This window comes from Salvia splendens, chromosome 19 (assembly GCF_004379255.2).
Source record: "Salvia splendens isolate huo1 chromosome 19, SspV2, whole genome shotgun sequence".
In the NCBI taxonomy this organism is placed as follows: Eukaryota; Viridiplantae; Streptophyta; class Magnoliopsida; order Lamiales; family Lamiaceae; genus Salvia; species Salvia splendens.
Genome location: NC_056050.1, coordinates 21,678,727 through 21,696,008, shown reverse-complemented (window position 1 = coordinate 21,696,008; position 17,282 = coordinate 21,678,727). Strand labels below are relative to the sequence as shown.

At 36.1% G+C, this 17,282-nt stretch overlaps 1 protein-coding gene and 1 long non-coding RNA gene across 2 annotated transcripts; one reads left to right on the top strand and one right to left on the bottom strand.

The window, feature by feature from the left end:
• The first annotated feature begins 3,422 nt into the window (after positions 1–3,422).
• LOC121779979 (transcriptional corepressor LEUNIG-like) lies at positions 3,423–9,442 on the top strand. Its single transcript, XM_042177481.1, has 19 exons — positions 3,423–3,713; positions 3,976–4,088; positions 4,560–4,657; positions 4,737–4,846; positions 5,063–5,521; positions 5,598–5,686; positions 5,823–5,901; positions 5,992–6,067; positions 6,283–6,332; positions 6,451–6,765; positions 6,873–7,070; positions 7,314–7,556; positions 7,644–7,779; positions 7,881–7,990; positions 8,101–8,250; positions 8,340–8,495; positions 8,582–8,698; positions 8,813–9,019; positions 9,107–9,442. Exons 2-19 carry the CDS (start codon positions 4,057–4,059, stop codon positions 9,248–9,250), a joined length of 2,769 nt encoding a protein of 922 aa, XP_042033415.1. The 5' UTR covers positions 3,423–3,713; positions 3,976–4,056; the 3' UTR covers positions 9,251–9,442.
• Positions 9,443–14,088: 4,646 nt separating this feature from the next.
• On the bottom strand, positions 14,089–15,694 carry LOC121778334. The gene is made up of 2 exons (XR_006045658.1): positions 15,186–15,694; positions 14,089–14,640 (listed from the first exon to the last, which is right to left on the bottom strand). It is a non-coding gene; the product is annotated as an uncharacterized LOC121778334 (long non-coding RNA).
• Between the last annotated feature and the right edge of the window lie 1,588 nt (positions 15,695–17,282).

The window sequence follows — 17,282 nt, the reverse complement described above, 5'->3', positions numbered from 1 at the left end:
TTCCGCTAAAAACACACTTAAATCGAGTTAAATTTGGAGGAGGGACAAAACCATCTTACCTTATTTTGGGTTCAATTAATTAGATACTCCGTATAAACTAAAATTAAAAACTATAGTATAAGAGTCATTTTCTTATATCAAAATTTAAAATAATTGGACAAAAAAACATTTTTAATGTCTATATATAATATACAAGTATGTGTAGACTTGAGATCACCCAATCTTCCAAAAAAGATATAAATACATACTAAATAAAATTTAATTCGAAAATAACTTATTAAAAAAAATTAATGGAATTGTTCTCTTAAAAATTCATGAAATGTAAGTATATATGATGTAGAGATTGGGGGTGCGATGAATGATGCTTACTGATCAAGAAACACAGTAGTTGCCTAGTTGGGTATAGTCATGCATGCCATTTTGCCATGCATGCATTTCCCAGACGACAAATCCCAATTGCATCTCAATGTCTTCTCTCTTTCATTTCAATCCCCAAATTTGATTCTTCATATAGGGTTTCTCACCTTCTTCTTCTTCTCCTTCTATTCATGTCCATACACTTTTGTCTTGCTTGTTGTACACAAGAGAACTGTTTACCTAGTTCGTTACAATTTGTAACAACATCTGTGGATGATATCATGCCAAGTGTTTTCACTATGATTTTTGGATACAAAATACTTAGACAATCAAGTCAATAATACCCTTATAGTCATTTTGCTATGGTAGACAACTTAAATGACCTAAAATGTGTATTTTTATTAGTATTATATTAAACCTTATCTATCTTTTCTATTAAACGACCCCCTTAATTCATTCGAGTCCTTGTGTGCTTATTGCCCAAATGTAAACCTAGACTACTAAGTGCCGCGTGTTTTTGTCACGCAGCCCAGGGCCCCTTTTGGCGTTTTCTGACTGCGTCCATGGCCTAGACGGGAAGGTCGACTACCCACCGCGTGTTTCGGGTAGGGCCCACAGGAATCCAGCTAGGTGGTTGAAGGGAAAATTGGAATCCCTTTTGTTGTTATGCATGAAGGGTGGGTTTGGGTCCACATTTGGTGACCTGTTGAAGTTCAGTGGCATGTAGCTTTAGCAACTGCAATTTGTTGACTGCCTCACAATGGAGGGATGTGTGCTTCTTTTGTATCTATGTATATGTGTACATAATAGTACCTCTGCTGCCTTTTACTAGAGAGACAACTCCTAGGATATATATATATATAGTCACCTAATATCTCATTTTATTACATTTTACTCTATAATACATATCTGAGATTTTGGAATATTTGATTTCAATTGGATGATGCTATAGACGGTGGTGGGTGATGTATCCTCTATTTTCCAGTGACGGACATAGAAAATATCTCTCACAACGGCCATATATATTTTCTTGATTTTATCTGAGAATATAGCTTTAAAACGATTTGGTAGACTGCTAAGGACTTTTTCACAATATATTTTGCAAAATTTAAACAATTTAAAGATCTTGTAAGGTCTTAAATATAAATAAAATCAATTGGTTTGGTTGAGTCCAATTTGTGCCCATTAATATATAGGTACATCCTACTTAATCTGTTACTCGTGAAATAGGTTCGTGTTCCATTGGGATTGATATGCTACGTTTCTATAATTATATAATACTAATATATCTTACTAATAGATGTAATTTTCAATAAAAATATTTGTGGGAATCTAAATTTCCACACCTATCAGAAAGTTAGAGCTAAAACTAGAATTGGGAATCTTATTTCCAGCTACCAATCTAACTTGGCTCCATAGCATCCACAAACAATATAAGATGTATGGATCATTCGTTTTACATGTTAAAAGTTACATAGATTTCAAATAATATAACATGTCAAATTGTTATCAATAAGGGAAAATTAAAGTATTGTTTGGTTGAGATGGGCCAGAGAGAGAAAATTATTGAGCTCAATAGCATTAAAAAAACGAGAGATTTATTTGATCCATATAATTGGGCCCTTGCCTTAAGTGGGCCGGACCAAATGTTGAGAAGAGTAGAAGCCTCCATTCATACGTAGATCATATTTTATTCACTTTTACTTGAATCTGACTACTTTTTCAAAATAAGGGTCAAAAGAAGTTGATTGTGAAAGTTGAGAAGCCCTCCTCTATTTTATTGCGTCTATTTTAGGTTTGGGTGGAGCCTTAGTTCGGGTTGCTGTTCGACACTCTGATCTAGGGTTGGAACGGTACGGTATACCGCACCGAAATGGTCATACCGCATATCGTACCGTACCGTGCGGTATGACAAAAAACCATACCTTTACCGTACCGCTTTTGTTGGTATACCGCAATTGCGGTATACCGAAAAGTCGGTATACCAAAATTTAGATATCGTTACCGTACCGCTTTTGTCAGTATATCGTACTGTGATTTCGGTATACCGCAATATGCGGTATACCGCGGTATACTGTGATTTCCGGTATATACCGCAATACCGTATTTGCGGTATGATGAGGTATAACGCGGTATACCGCATAATATACAAAATGCATACATTTACCGTACCTAAAACTGTCGGTACCGAAAAGTATGGTATACCGAAAATTCGATATTTTCGGTATTTTTTCAGTACGGTAAGTGCGATATTTCGATATTTCGGTATATTTTTTCAGCCCTACTCTGATCTTCCTAGGCCGCATTGGTTGGATGGGGCATGGACTGTTGTTTTACAAAACTGTCTTTTCGACTTGTGGCTTGGGTATATTCTTTCTCATGTAGGTCCGTACTCAAAACATGATTTTCTTCAATAATCATTTTAAGTGTGTATTGAAGAAAATATTTTCTCCTACTACAATATATTGGTCTATTTATTTGATCATCTTCTAACTCGATCTTTTTGTAATGCATAGGATGTCATGCATTTTTAGAGTGAGGATAGACCACTTCTCATTTTGTGCCAAAACAATTTAATGTGGTCTTGGTTAGGATGAAAAAATCGTACTATTTGGATCGTTATTGAGTCAATTAAATAATTAATGACTCAACCTATTAAGGTTTAACTTGATTTTGACTTGTTAATGAAATTCTCAAGTTCAACATGAACATGACCTACTACCCCAAACAAGACCATGAATCCGATTTAATATGGATTGACTCGACGCGATAACGACTCAAACATGATTTATATGATTAAACATGATTTTTCACACGATAAAAACATAATTTAATACGGTATAAAGTGTAAATAAAATTCCATAGAAGACAATTAAGATAATGCAAAATTCCCTAAAATTGTTGGGTTAGATAGTAAATAAACGAAATTACAAAGCCAAGAGTTGAAAGCCTGGTCCAAAAGCAAAAGACTGAATCAAATGACAATCTTACCCCGCACCCTCGCCCTTCAGGGTTACTTTCGTCTTTTGAAGCATCGTCTCCCTACAAGAGTGCCCAAACCGGAAATTTGACCAACTGAAAGGTACTTGTGAGTAAATTCCATTACCAGAGACATTATGATATCTGCAACAGCCCTCATTCAATCCCACCAACAAAGCCCCTCATAAATACAAAAGAGAATTTCTTTTTAGTTTCTGCAAAACCAACTCCTACCGCTACTATTGCTTTCTGGAATTTTATTTTCCCCCCACAAAAATAGTGAGGTATAAATAAAGGGCAAAAAGGGAGGGAGCCATACGAAAAAGGAGGAAGAGGGTTCTTTTTCTTTTTCAATATTATGATATGTAGCGTTATAGGTAATAATCCCCTTTTAAGAGATAATCATATTCGCGTATGTGTGCAGCATATGTTTGTGTGTGTGTTACAGTTCTAATTTGGCTCAATTGAACTTACTGTTTACTTGTTCAAGATTTCGTTATTGCTGTGTGGTGGTTAGGTTGTATTACAACTGAGTTTCAACACACCGCAACAACGAAATTGAAGGAAAAGATTCAATTTTTATTTGACTTTGGGTTTTTTTCGAATTGGAGTTTGATGCAATCAATAAATGTGTCTCAGATGGTGAAGGGTTGAGAGATTGAAGGAAAGGTTGTTTCTTGGGGATCTGGCATTTGTATCCTGCTATAGTGGGCTGCAAAAATGTCTCAAACCAACTGGGAAGCTGACAAAATGTAAGTTTTTTCCCTCACTTTTCACTGCTTTTTGCCTCAAAGCTGTTCTTTATTTGGTAGTGTAGATTCCTAGTTCATAGTATTGTTATTGCTGTTTTTGTGTTAGATTTTCAATTTTCAGGTTGTTTTACTAGGTCAGTTGAATTTAGCCAATTTTTGCTGCTGTTAAAAGTATGTATGCTAGTATATTTTTTGGATGAGGACAGCATGAATTTGGATACCCTCAGTAATAAGAGTTTTAATTTGTGCTATAACCTGAAGGTAATGTTTAGCGTTCTGTTCTCGGATACCACTTGTGTGGTTTGCCCTCTTTCTTGGATAAGTGGTTATTCCTAATTGAGTTTTGACCTATGTTCTTAGTCACAGTCATAGTTAATGTACATGGCCCCGTTCTCTAAAGTTAATGTATGGTTTGAACAAAGGACAAAGGTGCACAATTTGAAGTTGTTTCTTGACTCTGTTTGTTTCCAGGTTGGATGTATATATCCACGATTATTTAGTGAAAAGAGATTTGAAGGTTACCGCTCAGGCTTTCCAAACTGAAGGAAAAGTATCATCAGATCCTGTTGGTCTGTACACAGCATACCTAATTTAGCTAGTTTCTGTTTTATGTTGAAAGTTCTAATCATTTATATTTGCTTGCTTCAGCTATCGATGCTCCTGGTGGTTTTCTCTTCGAATGGTGGTCTGTCTTTTGGGATATTTTTATTGCCAGGACAAATGAGAAGCATTCCGAAGTTGCTGCATCTTATATCGAGGTTAGCTACACACTTGATACGACCTTATTAGAAGGGTAGCTAAATAATATGATCTTATTGTTTTCAGTTTGTTGGTCTTCTTGTACCATTATTGTTCAACTCCACCACCTATTTATTGTTCTAGACTTTTTACTAAGTTGGTGCTTGATATTTATTATTGCACTAACTCTCTTGTGGTTGAAATCTTATGAGTTTATTTTTTTCTGAGAAAATCAGACTCAGTCGATGAAGGCAAGGGAGCAACAACAGCAGCAGCAGCAGCCGCAGTCACAACACCAACACCAACAACAGCAGCAAATGCAGATGCAGCAGCTTTTATTGCAGAGGCAAGCTCAACAGCAACAGCAGCAGCAACAAAAACAACATCAGCAGCATCAGCAGCAGCAACATCAACAACAGCAGCAGCAACAACATCAGCAGCAGCAGCAGCAGCAACAGCAACAGCAACAGCAACAGCAACAGCAACAGCAACAGCAACAGCAACAGCAACAGCAACAGCAACAGCAAAGACGTGAAGGTGGCCACCTCCTGAACGGTTCAGCTAATGGGATTGTTGGGAATGATCCTCTCATGAGGCAAAATACTGGTACTGCAAATGCTTTGGCAACAAAGATGTATGAAGAGAAATTAAAGCTCCCTGTTCAGAGGGATTCCTTGGATGATGCTGCCTTAAAGGTACAAGAATTTATTGTGCTCAGGAATAAACCATGATTCCAAAGTCAGTTCCTTACAGTGTGATATTTACTTTCAGCAAAGATTCGCAGATAATGTAGGCCAGCTTTTGGATCCTAACCATGCTTCAATCTTGAAGTCAGCTGCAGCAGCTGGCCAGCCGTCTGGGTATGATATATATGATATTTATTGGTATCTTACTTTTTTTCTCTTGTTTGTTCTTGAAATGCTACTATGTAATTATCTGGAGGTACATGTGCTGTCATGATGTGACTTATTTATGCTTTCTGACATTATGTTTTAGGCAAATGCTGCACGGTTCTAGTGGTGGGGTATCTCCTCAAGTTCAAGCACGAAGCCAACAATTTCCGGGGTCTACACCAGTCAGTATACTCGTTGCATCCTTGTTTAGAAAACAATTCATATATTATTTACGTCTTACATATATATATATATATATATATACACATCAGGAAATCAAAACTGAAATCAATCCTATTCTCAATCCAAGAGGTGCTGGCCCTGAAGGATCCTTGATTGGAATGCCTGGTATGCTCTTATTGTCCATCCTGCTTGCAAGTAATATTTGTTCATGAGGAACTGTTGTTGTATTGTGGTGAAGAAATATTGGGAATTTCTATTAGTGAACTCATTCAAAGATGCTAAAAGTAAAATACTGGAGCACAAGCAGAGTCCTACATGGTGGCTCAATTTTTGCCTTTGTTCTTGTATATGTTAAATTAATACCATTCTGCATGTTTTAGGGTCAAATCAAGGTGGTAACAATTTGACGCTGAAAGGATGGCCTTTAACCGTAAGTACATTATTGTTTTGACACATTGTTAAACATCCCACTGTGCTCCTTCTTAAACAAATTATGTTATGCTGAATATCTATCCTTCTCTTCTAATGTTCTATTTGTTCCTTGACAGGGTCTCGATCAGCTTCGTTCTGGTCTTCTCCAGCAGCCAAAGTCATTTATGCCGGGTCCTCAACCCTTTCATCAACTACAGATGCTAACACCTCAGCACCAGCAGCAGCTTATGCTGGCACAGCAGAGTCTGACTTCCCCATCTGCCAATGATGTTGAGAGCAGAAGGCTGAGGATGCTTCTGAATAACCGAAGTCTATCTATGGGGAAAGATGGGGTCTCTAATTCAGTCGGGGATGTAATTCCTAATATTGGATCCCCAATGCAAGCTGGTGGCCCGGGATTGCCTCGTGCAGACCCAGAGATTTTGATGAAGGTATCTTTTGCTCCTTTCTAGTTGTTTCTTACATTAATTAAAGTGGATAAGTCCTGCAACCGGTTTGCTTGATTAGTTGTGACGTTTTTACTTGATTTGTTGTATAGATGAAGATTGCACAAATGCAACAACAACAGCAGCAGCAAAGCAATAACCCAACGCTACAGCAGCAACATCCACAGCATAGTCTCTCAGGTCAGCAGCCTCAGAGTTCTAATCACAATCTCCAGCAAGACAAAATTATGGGTGCTGGCAGTGTTACGGGTGATGCTAGCATGTCTAATTCCTTCAGAGGAAATGATCAGGTTTATCATTATATACATATTACTCAAAAATTTCTTATAGATTAGATGATACCATCCTTGCTTTATAAACTTTGAGTTCGAGTAACTTTAGTCAACAGAATTGTAGTTTCTTCTGCATCTATCTACGATCTTCCGATAGCCTGAATGTAGAGCTTAAAAAGTGCATATTATGTGTGTTGCTTTAGATAAATAAACTGAAATTCCAAGTTGATTCCTAATATGGTTTCATGCATTCATTTCAAGGCTTCTAAAAACCAGACTGGAAGAAAACGAAAGCAACCTGTATCTTCTGGCCCTGCTAATAGCTCAGGAACTGCAAACACAGCTGGTCCTTCTCCCAGTTCAGCTCCATCGACGCCCTCAACACATACACCTGGGGATGTCATGTCTATGCCTAATATGCCACACAGTGGTAGTTCTTCAAAGCCTCTGATGATGTTTGGATCTGATAACACGGGCACCCTTACGTCACCATCTAACCAGCTGGTGGGAACGGTAGCCCGTATCTTACCTTTTGTGAAATGTGAATGGATTCCGTCCATTCCTTAAGCTTCTCGTTTACTTATTTGACAGTGGGACGATAAAGATCTTGCACAAGCTGACATGGATCGGTTCGTGGATGATGTTGAAGACAATGTAGAGTCTTTCTTATCCCATGATGATGCCGACCCCCGAGATGCAGTTGGCCGTATGGATGTTGTTAGCAAAGGTAAGGTTAAGGTTTCAATTGCATTTTCTATAAAGAATCTCCTTAAGGAATGAAGATTGGGAGATATTCTTCCCTTACGATATCGATATTAATGTGTTCAGGGTTTACATTTGCCGAGCTCAATTCCGTTCGTGCTAGTTCAAATAAAGTCGTGTGTTGCCACTTCTCATCAGACGGGAAGTTACTTGCCAGTGGTGGTCATGATAAAAAGGTATTCGACGTACATAACACAATTAATAAAATTGGTTGGTTGTTTCCGCGATGCAGTTATCATTGTTTCTGTCATTCACTGTGATAACAAAATTACAATAATTTATGCAGGCTGTTTTATGGTTCACTGACTCTTTGAAGCCTAAAACTACACTTGAGGAGCACACGTCACTTATAACCGATGTCCGTTTCAGCCCTAGCATGGCTCGCCTTGCCACATCGTCATTTGACAAGACTGTCCGAGTTTGGGATGTGGAAAATGTTAGTTGATGAATACACTCTTATGGAATTGCAACTGCTATTCTCCTTTTAATAATCAAGACTTCTGTAATGCTAATGTTCGTATGTAGCCTTCATATTCTCTTCGGACCTTCACCGGGCATTCTTCTGGTGTGATGTCGTTGGACTTCCACCCAAACAAAGAAGATCTCATATGTTCCTGCGATGGTGATGGCGAAATAAGATACTGGAGCATAAACAATGGTAGCTGTGCAAGAGTTTTCAAGGTATCATATCTCGGTCTTCACTTTACAGTCATGTCGTTTATCAATGCAACGAAATTTCTTGACCTTCCTTGCCCTGGTTGGATTAGGGTGGAACTTCGCAAGTGAGATTCCAACCCCGACTTGGACGGTATCTTGCAGCAGCTGCTGAAAATGTTGTGTCAATACTGGATGCAGAGACGCAGGCATGCCGGCATTCCTTAAAGGTAAACCTATCAAAATCCCTCGCCATAGATTCGGATCAGTAGTTCGTGTCGGACAATTTCTTGCATATACGTTATTTCCACCTTCGTTGTAACCTTTGATATGGTGTGGTGTAGGGCCACACGAAACCTATCCATTCCGTCAACTGGGACCCTTCGGGAGAACTCCTGGCATCCGTGAGCGAGGATTCCGTTAGGGTGTGGACGATGAGATCCGGGAGCGAAGGGGTGTGTGTGCACGAGCTTAGCTGCAACGGAAACAAGTTCCACTCTTGTGTATTCCACCCTACTTACTCCTCGTTGCTAGTCATCGGTTGCTATCAGGTAACTAACTAACCTGACTTTCTTGAAAAAAGTCGCGTAATTATAAATTTTATCGTCGTTATTGACCCGAGCTGCGTGATGTAACAGTCTCTAGAGCTGTGGAACATGACGGAGAACAAGACGATGACCCACTCCGCGCATGATGGGTTGATCGCGTCGTTGGCTGTGTCCACGGTGGCGGGCGTCGTTGCATCTGCCAGCCACGACAAGATCGTAAAGCTGTGGAAATGAAGGTGTCTCAGAATTACGTAGCCGTTTAACCGCAATCGAATTTTTTTGTCAGATTTTGTAATTTTATTTTCTTGATAGGTTTTTATGGTGAAACAGAGTTGGTAGGTTTAGAAACTAACTGTTAATCTGTTATGTTGCTTCTGCTACTGTATTCAATTACTACTTGAGAGTACATCAAATTTATCTTCATTATACTGGATTTTCTTTATTACTACTACTCCCTCCGTCCCAACCCAACTAAGTTGAGACATAACTTTTGGGCACATAGATGAAGAAATTGTGTTAAAAAGTGGGAGAGAAGAATAAAGTAGGAAAAATTAAGAGAGAGTAAAGTAGATAGTGGAATAAAGTAAAAGTGATTAAATGTTTTATTTTTTTGTTAAAAAATGAAATGACTCAACTTAGTTGAGACATCTCAAAGAGGAATACGACTCAATTTAATTGGGATGGAAGAGTAGTATTTATTTAAAATACTTTACATCTCATGCACAATACAGGAAAAAATAAAATAACAGAATTTAATAATCAATTGTGGCTATAATAGTACTAATTAGAGTGTGATGAGTACCTTGAAACGGGTGAAGGAGAATTATCCAATTGAAACAGAGAGATAACTTGAGGAAGAGAACGATTGCAGATGATTATAAATGGGAAATACTTGTATCTTCCAAGATCCTGCAATGATGGAAATCAAACACAGAATATGTAATAAGATTAAAATGAACAAGTCAATAATAAGAATATTTATAATTTTCAACGGTTAAGTAATTTATAAATAAATTTCTAAGTTCTAAATCTAATGATATAATCAAACTTACATTTTATGTAGAATAGATATATTATAATATCACTAAGTTACGATTTACAAGAAAATAAAAGATAAAATTGGCTTGAGTTCAGCTTAAATTTTGAAAGTAATTGAGATACCTACATATTCTCAATTACAATGAGGAATCAAAGTATATGTAAATTTCGTGCCGACTTATCATCATATTCGGCGTCAATACAAAAAGAGAATAGATCGAAAATGATTTGAACTATATACAACTAAAATATCATTCATTCATTCGTCTCTCATTCCATTTGAAAATCTATCTTAATAAGTTTTATTGAAGAAAATACTTTCTGGACAGAAGCTGTTGCAATTGGGAGGATCGATGTCAACTCATTCAAACGGTACACCAAGGGAAAAGCTTTATCTCTTTTAGTAGAACTCAACCATATCAATCATAAGTTTTGAGTTGATGAGGAAGAGTCATACATTTTATAGACGAGAAATCATCCAGATAAACCTCTGCAAAACGAACCAACTTGTCGATATTGAAGCTAACAAATGAGTTTTTGGACTAAGGTAATTCATGCAAGAAAACAATTATGTATTTGCTTTTGAGAAACGATTCTCCATTCTTGAGTAAGTAAATCAAGAACCTAATAATAATAATAATAATAAAATACATATGAATATAATATTTAACTTGTAATTAATTGTAATCATAACTATGAAATAAAATGTAAATCTTACTTGATAGTAAATCTCCACTTTGTAATGACGGTAATTATTAACGCGTCAGTCCCTCTTCACACGCACACGAGAGTTGATGGTATCATTCTACACAAAACTCTTCGACTTATCTCAAGAATTGATTCCACCCATTCTCTCTCTATGCCTTCAACGTCTTTTTGGTTGTATCAATAAAATAAACTTCCTCCGTCCCCAAAGAATATGCACTTTTGTTAGGTTTAGTATACTGAAAAGCATGTTTCGAGCGAGTTCGCACGAATAGAATCTTGCTTGTGTACGAAAAAACTCTACAATTCACTTTTAACCCGATTCAGTATCATTCGAGCAGTTTGCACGAATAGAATCAATATATTATTACATAGTGTTTGCTTGTGCGTTTATAAGATGTTTTATAAACATTTAAATGCATAAGAAGTAAACAAAGCCTAAGTCTTTTGCTTAGTAGACTGGTTGTGGGCGTCGTCCACTTTAAGGTAACTACAGTCGGTTCTATGCAATGCTTTGCAAAAGAAAAAGAAGAATTTCACAACCTAGATAGGCTTTGGCTACCTATCGTGAACGGTTGCAATGTCAGTCCGATTATTTCTAAGCCTTATTGAAATAAGATGACGTTGGTGTGGTATAGCACTGAATGGATCTAACAGCAAGACGTGTCTTTATGCTATCTACTGAAAGACTAGGTCTTGATAAATATCTATTTCTTAATCTACATATGTTAGCATTGAGCATACGGTATTGAGTATCTACTGCCTTGACTTACCAAAGGTGCGGGTTTTTCGTCACCCAACGATCCAGGTATATTGGGTAGTGGTGATCATTATCTAGTGGTGCTAGGATTGCTATTATGTTGAATCGTGCACGAGGAAAGTCTCGTTTGATAATGTCCTCAAGAGGAGCTTGAACAAGGTTTTATTATTCGGAAACTGGCCAGTTGGAGTTTTATTACTCTATGAATAATAAATAAGTGTTTCTTGCTAAGTCTACTCTTGGAATTAATAAGATGTTAATTAATTAAGTCCATAGCAGACTTTAATTAATTAATGGACATTTATATCTTAAGCGCGGGAAATAAATAATAAATAAAATGGAAACCCGGATTACTTATAATTTAGGATTTGGATGGGGAGTTCAATATTACGTCTATAGTGGCTGCTCGTAATATTCCAATATAAGCTTGTATTAAATTGTGGGTTCAATTTAATTAGTAAAAGGCTAATTGGGGGAGCCCATATCCAAAGCCTTCCATAGATCCCTGACTGGGCCCAATATGTAACTATTATAAATAGGAGAATAAAGGAGACAAAAAATACAATTTTTTTATGAAAATTTTCGCCCACTCTAATTATTAAGAGGGGGACGATTTTTTCATTCAATTTCTCCTCCGTGAGATCTTCAGCTCCTCCTCCGTGAGAAAGTTCTGTCTTCTTTATTCGAGTCCTAGTGTTTTGATAAGATCAGCCCACACTGATTTCGGAATACAGTTCGGGACACCAGTCAGAAGATCCGTGGTCTAGTAATGAAGATCATCGTGGAGAAGGCGCGAGCTATCGACGATTCTTTGGAGAATCAACGAGGTAAATTGGCTAACTCCGTAGAATTCATGTTTAGGATTTATATTCTATGAGCATGAATTATTTGCGTTCTAGCATGCAATTTTGTGTTAACATGTGAATTGATTAATCCTGTAATCTGTCAAATAGATCCTACGTCTGATTTATTTGTTTGTACAAGTCTTCCGCTGTGCAAGGGGCTCCAAACCTCAACACTTTGGGTTCGACACGAGTTTTAATGCAAAATTGGTAAAGTAAGAGAGAGGTAGAGAGAAAAAGTAATTAAAGTATTGTTAGTGGGAAATGAGTCTCACCTCATTAGAGAGAAAATAGTTTACAAAATTAGAAATTGCAAATTCTTGTGGGACGGACTAAAAAGAAAGAGTGCATATTCTTGTGGGACGGGAGGAGTATATAGTTTTTACGAAGATAAACCATACTTGGCAAATACAGAATCAATCACTTCCTTTTGGTTGTACCAGTGATATGAATCAAGGCTAAGAATCTTTCTACAATCTCTCCATCACTGTTAACATATCTCAGAACCAAAGTCATTTGCTCTTTTATCGATGCATCGTACGCTTCATCAATTAAAAGGGAAAAATTATGAATTTTAATGTATTCCAAAATCTTTTTTATAGTTTCAACAACACAACAATTTGTAAATTCCTTTTGAACTACTAGACAAGCCATCTGACTATATTACCAGAAGCATTTTCCAACGTAACAACAATATCTCAAGTTTATGCTCACGATACCAATCAAGTACCTCTAGAAAGATTCCCTATTTTTAGACCCTAATGATTCGTCAATTCCTCATAAAGCCAATTCTTATCTCAACAATAATCGAATTACATCTAAAGAAGCAGTCAAATGAATGCGAGAGTTGACTTATTCTTTCATATCAAAATTAAGGTTTAATCGTGTAATATTAGGTTTTAATCGTGTAATATCAGGTTCGGGTTGTTATCGTGTCGTGTCAACCCATATTATATCGTGTCGATAACGGGTTCGGGTCGGGTGCGGGTCGTGTTCGGATTTGAAGGTAGCAGGTCGGATTCGTGTTTGGATTTACAGTTTCCTTAACATGTCGGGTTCAGGTTAGGCCTTATTGGGTTGGGTCATTATCAGGTTGACCCGATAACGACCCAATCCGCACAATTTGTCAGCCCTACCTGTACCTATCCTGACTAGTAGGACACTGGATGCTTCATGTTGTGGAATGTGTACGTGAATGTGTGTGTTGGACTACCAGTGTGCATGCGAAAAGTGGAAACTTACTAAAAATGTATAGACAAAAATAAAAGAAATAAGCTAACTAACTGGCTAAACCTGCAGAAAAGCTAAAAAGTAGGACAAAAAGCATAAAGTAACAAAAAGCAATAAGGTGGTCCCGAACTTAGATTGTGACATTGTCTTCTTCACAAGTAACACAAACATTTAGAAAATCAAGACTCCATTGATGAAAGCTAAAATTTAGACTCATAAACTCAGATCTAAACTCGATATCAAGTCATGAACACAGATCCATGCAGAAACCGACAGCTACGTAAACTGACCAACGTACAGGATGGCAGAAATGAGACAAAGCATAGATCCATGCATTTTTAGAAGAACTTCATCTATTAAAACTTACAAACACTTGAGAAATTATTAAATCTAACTAACTAGGCAGATTCAAAGATGTAAACAAACGAAATCAACGTAAAAACTCTAGATCTGTCTAGCTAGGCAGAAGGAAAACGTAAGTAAACTGAAACTCGAAATAAACCAAAAGAAATCCATTGCATTTACGATATTCAAACCAAACGATGTTTCCAACAAAAGATTAGCTAAAATCAGCGTTAAATGCAAGGTAAACAAGTACTAAAACTTAAGCATTCATGAAAACAAAGCAAATAAAGATTGTTTTGGCTCCTCGGAGCGATAGAACTGATAAATTCTTGAAATACGGTGGCAACTGGCTGGAACGGACGGTGAACTCCCTTCTCCGGCAAGCGGCCGAAGGCTTCAAGTGAAGAACTACTAGAGCGAGCTATGAGAGTGGAGTGGAGCTAATCTCCAAGGTGCGTCTCTTTTCTTCAATGCTGATCTTCTATTTATAGGGCGGTCTGCCCCAATCCCTAGGGCTACTTCTCTTCAAATGACGATTCTGCCCCTCTAGATAGATAATCATTATATAGCAATCCCTTTCATCTCGTGCTCAAGTTCCATGGCATGCATCATGATAAGCATTGCACACTTCCTGCGTTCTTTTCACCTGAATTCCTTTTGACCCCGTCCTCCTGACTCGTATCTCACCCTGCACACTTTAGTAACTATTTTTGCACATATTATTCTGTTAAGCACGTTATCCTGACCACTAACCAAGATCTAGAACGAGACTTATTATACATCATCATCAAATCGATTTGCATTTATAAGCCTAAAAAGTTAACACCAAAAATAAAATGCCACATATTTCTCAACATTATAGTTCAACCTCGCATGTCTTCAGACCATTTAAAATAAAAACTTATTTTATTTACATCATACGAGGTTTTCTTAAAGACATTAACATTTGGTTACCATGGTCCTTTAGACATGTATTCTCTTTGAGTGATCCCTAACTTGGACATCATAATTAGCAATAGGTTTCAGTAGCCCAGGGTTAGTAATTATGTTTTCCGAATTAGATTGAACACTTAAAACATTAGTTCTTTCTCAGTTCGCAATCAATCTCCCAATCGGAAGACTACTATTATTTGGATAAAATTTTGCTAAAAAAAGCACATCAATTCGCAATTGCAAATTTTCAAATAAAAAATATGTGAATTGAGTAATCATATAACAACACATATACACATCCTTCAAAAATTCTTACATGTGGAATCGTCGAGACGACAAGCGTGAGGTGAGAAGACGTAGTTGGCCCAAAGTAGATCCGTCGGTAAGAAGGGAATGGTTGAGCAAAATTAAGAATATAAAATTCAACTAATTGGAAAAGAAGTCATGATTTAGAGAGACTAGTGTTGTTAATAGTAGTAAAAAGTCCAAAGATATGGCGAAAGTATAAATAGATATTGCAAGTTTGTGGTTTTAAAATAGATATAGATTAAAGAAAAGGAAAAGACTAATAAAAGTTGTAAATAAATATGGAAAAACAATGGGGACTCGGACGATGTCGATATGAGTCATCAAGCATTAAAGCCAAATTATGAACTTCAATTGATCCAAGTCATATTATCTTCATTGTCCCCTAAACTCTTGTAAATTACTTTCAAGTGTTTTGATTCAATCAAAATTATAAAAATAGTAGAATATTGAAAGAAAATTACCCAAAAATGTGACATGCAAGCTACCTAAAATGAGAGAGAATTATGAAATAATAGTAGTACAATTACGCAAATTAGACTAGGAAATGGTGGCCGTGAGTGTTCAAATTTAAATAATGGTGTTATTGCTTTTCCTCCAAGTAGTGAATAATGTTAATCAAATTATTCAACAATTTCGCTTTCAGCTTTCCATTATTATTGTAATAGTACTAATCACGTGGTTCTCATCATTTTAGGTGTTATTGAAAAATAAGTATTTGTATTAGTTACAAAAAGTATTGTTTTGGGAATAAAATGACCCATAATTATTTCTATATTACATTGCCATCGATGTTACACAGCATTTATTTTAACTATTTATAGTACTAAAATGCGTAATCTAGATAGCAAATATAGCTAAAGGTGTTATTCCGTTCACTCCAAGTTGTGGATAATATATAAATATTCTATATTAATTTGAGTGGTTGCTTTCTCTCCATTTGAATATGTTGAAAATTGAAATCAAAGGGGCGGCTGTTCAAATATTCATCTCTCTTAATCAAAGACTTGACATGCAAGTTGGCCATGTGCTAAATTATCCTCATAGATTAAATGAATATGATTATCATGTCACTTGTATATTAAGAAGTAGTAATATAATAGGTTTTTTTATTGGTAAATGAACATAACTTTATATAAGTTACATCGTGCTAGATTCTAATCCAAGATCGAAAGGTCTTAGATATTAGTACTACTCTACTATTAGACCAACTCGGTTTTGAATACTACACTTTACTATTATACCAACTCACATACGATATAAGATAATAACATATAGATTCTTTTTTATTATGGATAAATAATTTAAATTTAAAGACTATATCACGAAAGACTTGACCTGGCCTCAGGCATTAACCTCTCAGCTGCTTAGCCTACTCAGACACGTAATAACATATAGACTCTTGTTATGATGTTATTATGTTAGTTATGTATAAGTAGATATGTATTCAGTAATATCCCTAATCTAAAAACTGATGTATTTGCTGTTAGAGTTAACAGAAAAATCAATTCATGGTTATTAAAGTGTTAAACTAGAAGTCACTTATACTATTACTCCCTTACACAATAATGTTCGAATAACATTATTATGATTTAGGTCACTTTCAACATTATTATTTACACTCTTATCCCCTTGCACAATAATAATTTTCAAATAACATTGTTATGTATACTCTTAAACAATTACTACAATTTATGTAAATCGTGTCACGTGTGACAATATATACAACATTGTTATATAAAAATATTAAATTCAGGTAACTGTACAAATAATGTTATAGTACAAATATTTTGTATAAAAGGTTATTGAAATAAAAAAATGCCCACTGTTTGTATTTTTTTTATTTGTATGTGAATAAGAAAAGCTTTAATGGAATGTGAAATTTATTTACCAAAACTAAGTAAATGAGACAATTGTCCGTTAACAAAAAGAAAGAAAATATGAGAAAATTATTCACGAACAGAGGGAGTATAGCAGAATATATGTTGTTTGGAGAAAAGGAAAACAAATTCATATTTCCACTTTTGGCTATCGAATTAAATACTACTCCATTTACTAGTACTTCAACTCTACATATATATGAAATTTTTTTTTGTCACGCATAGGA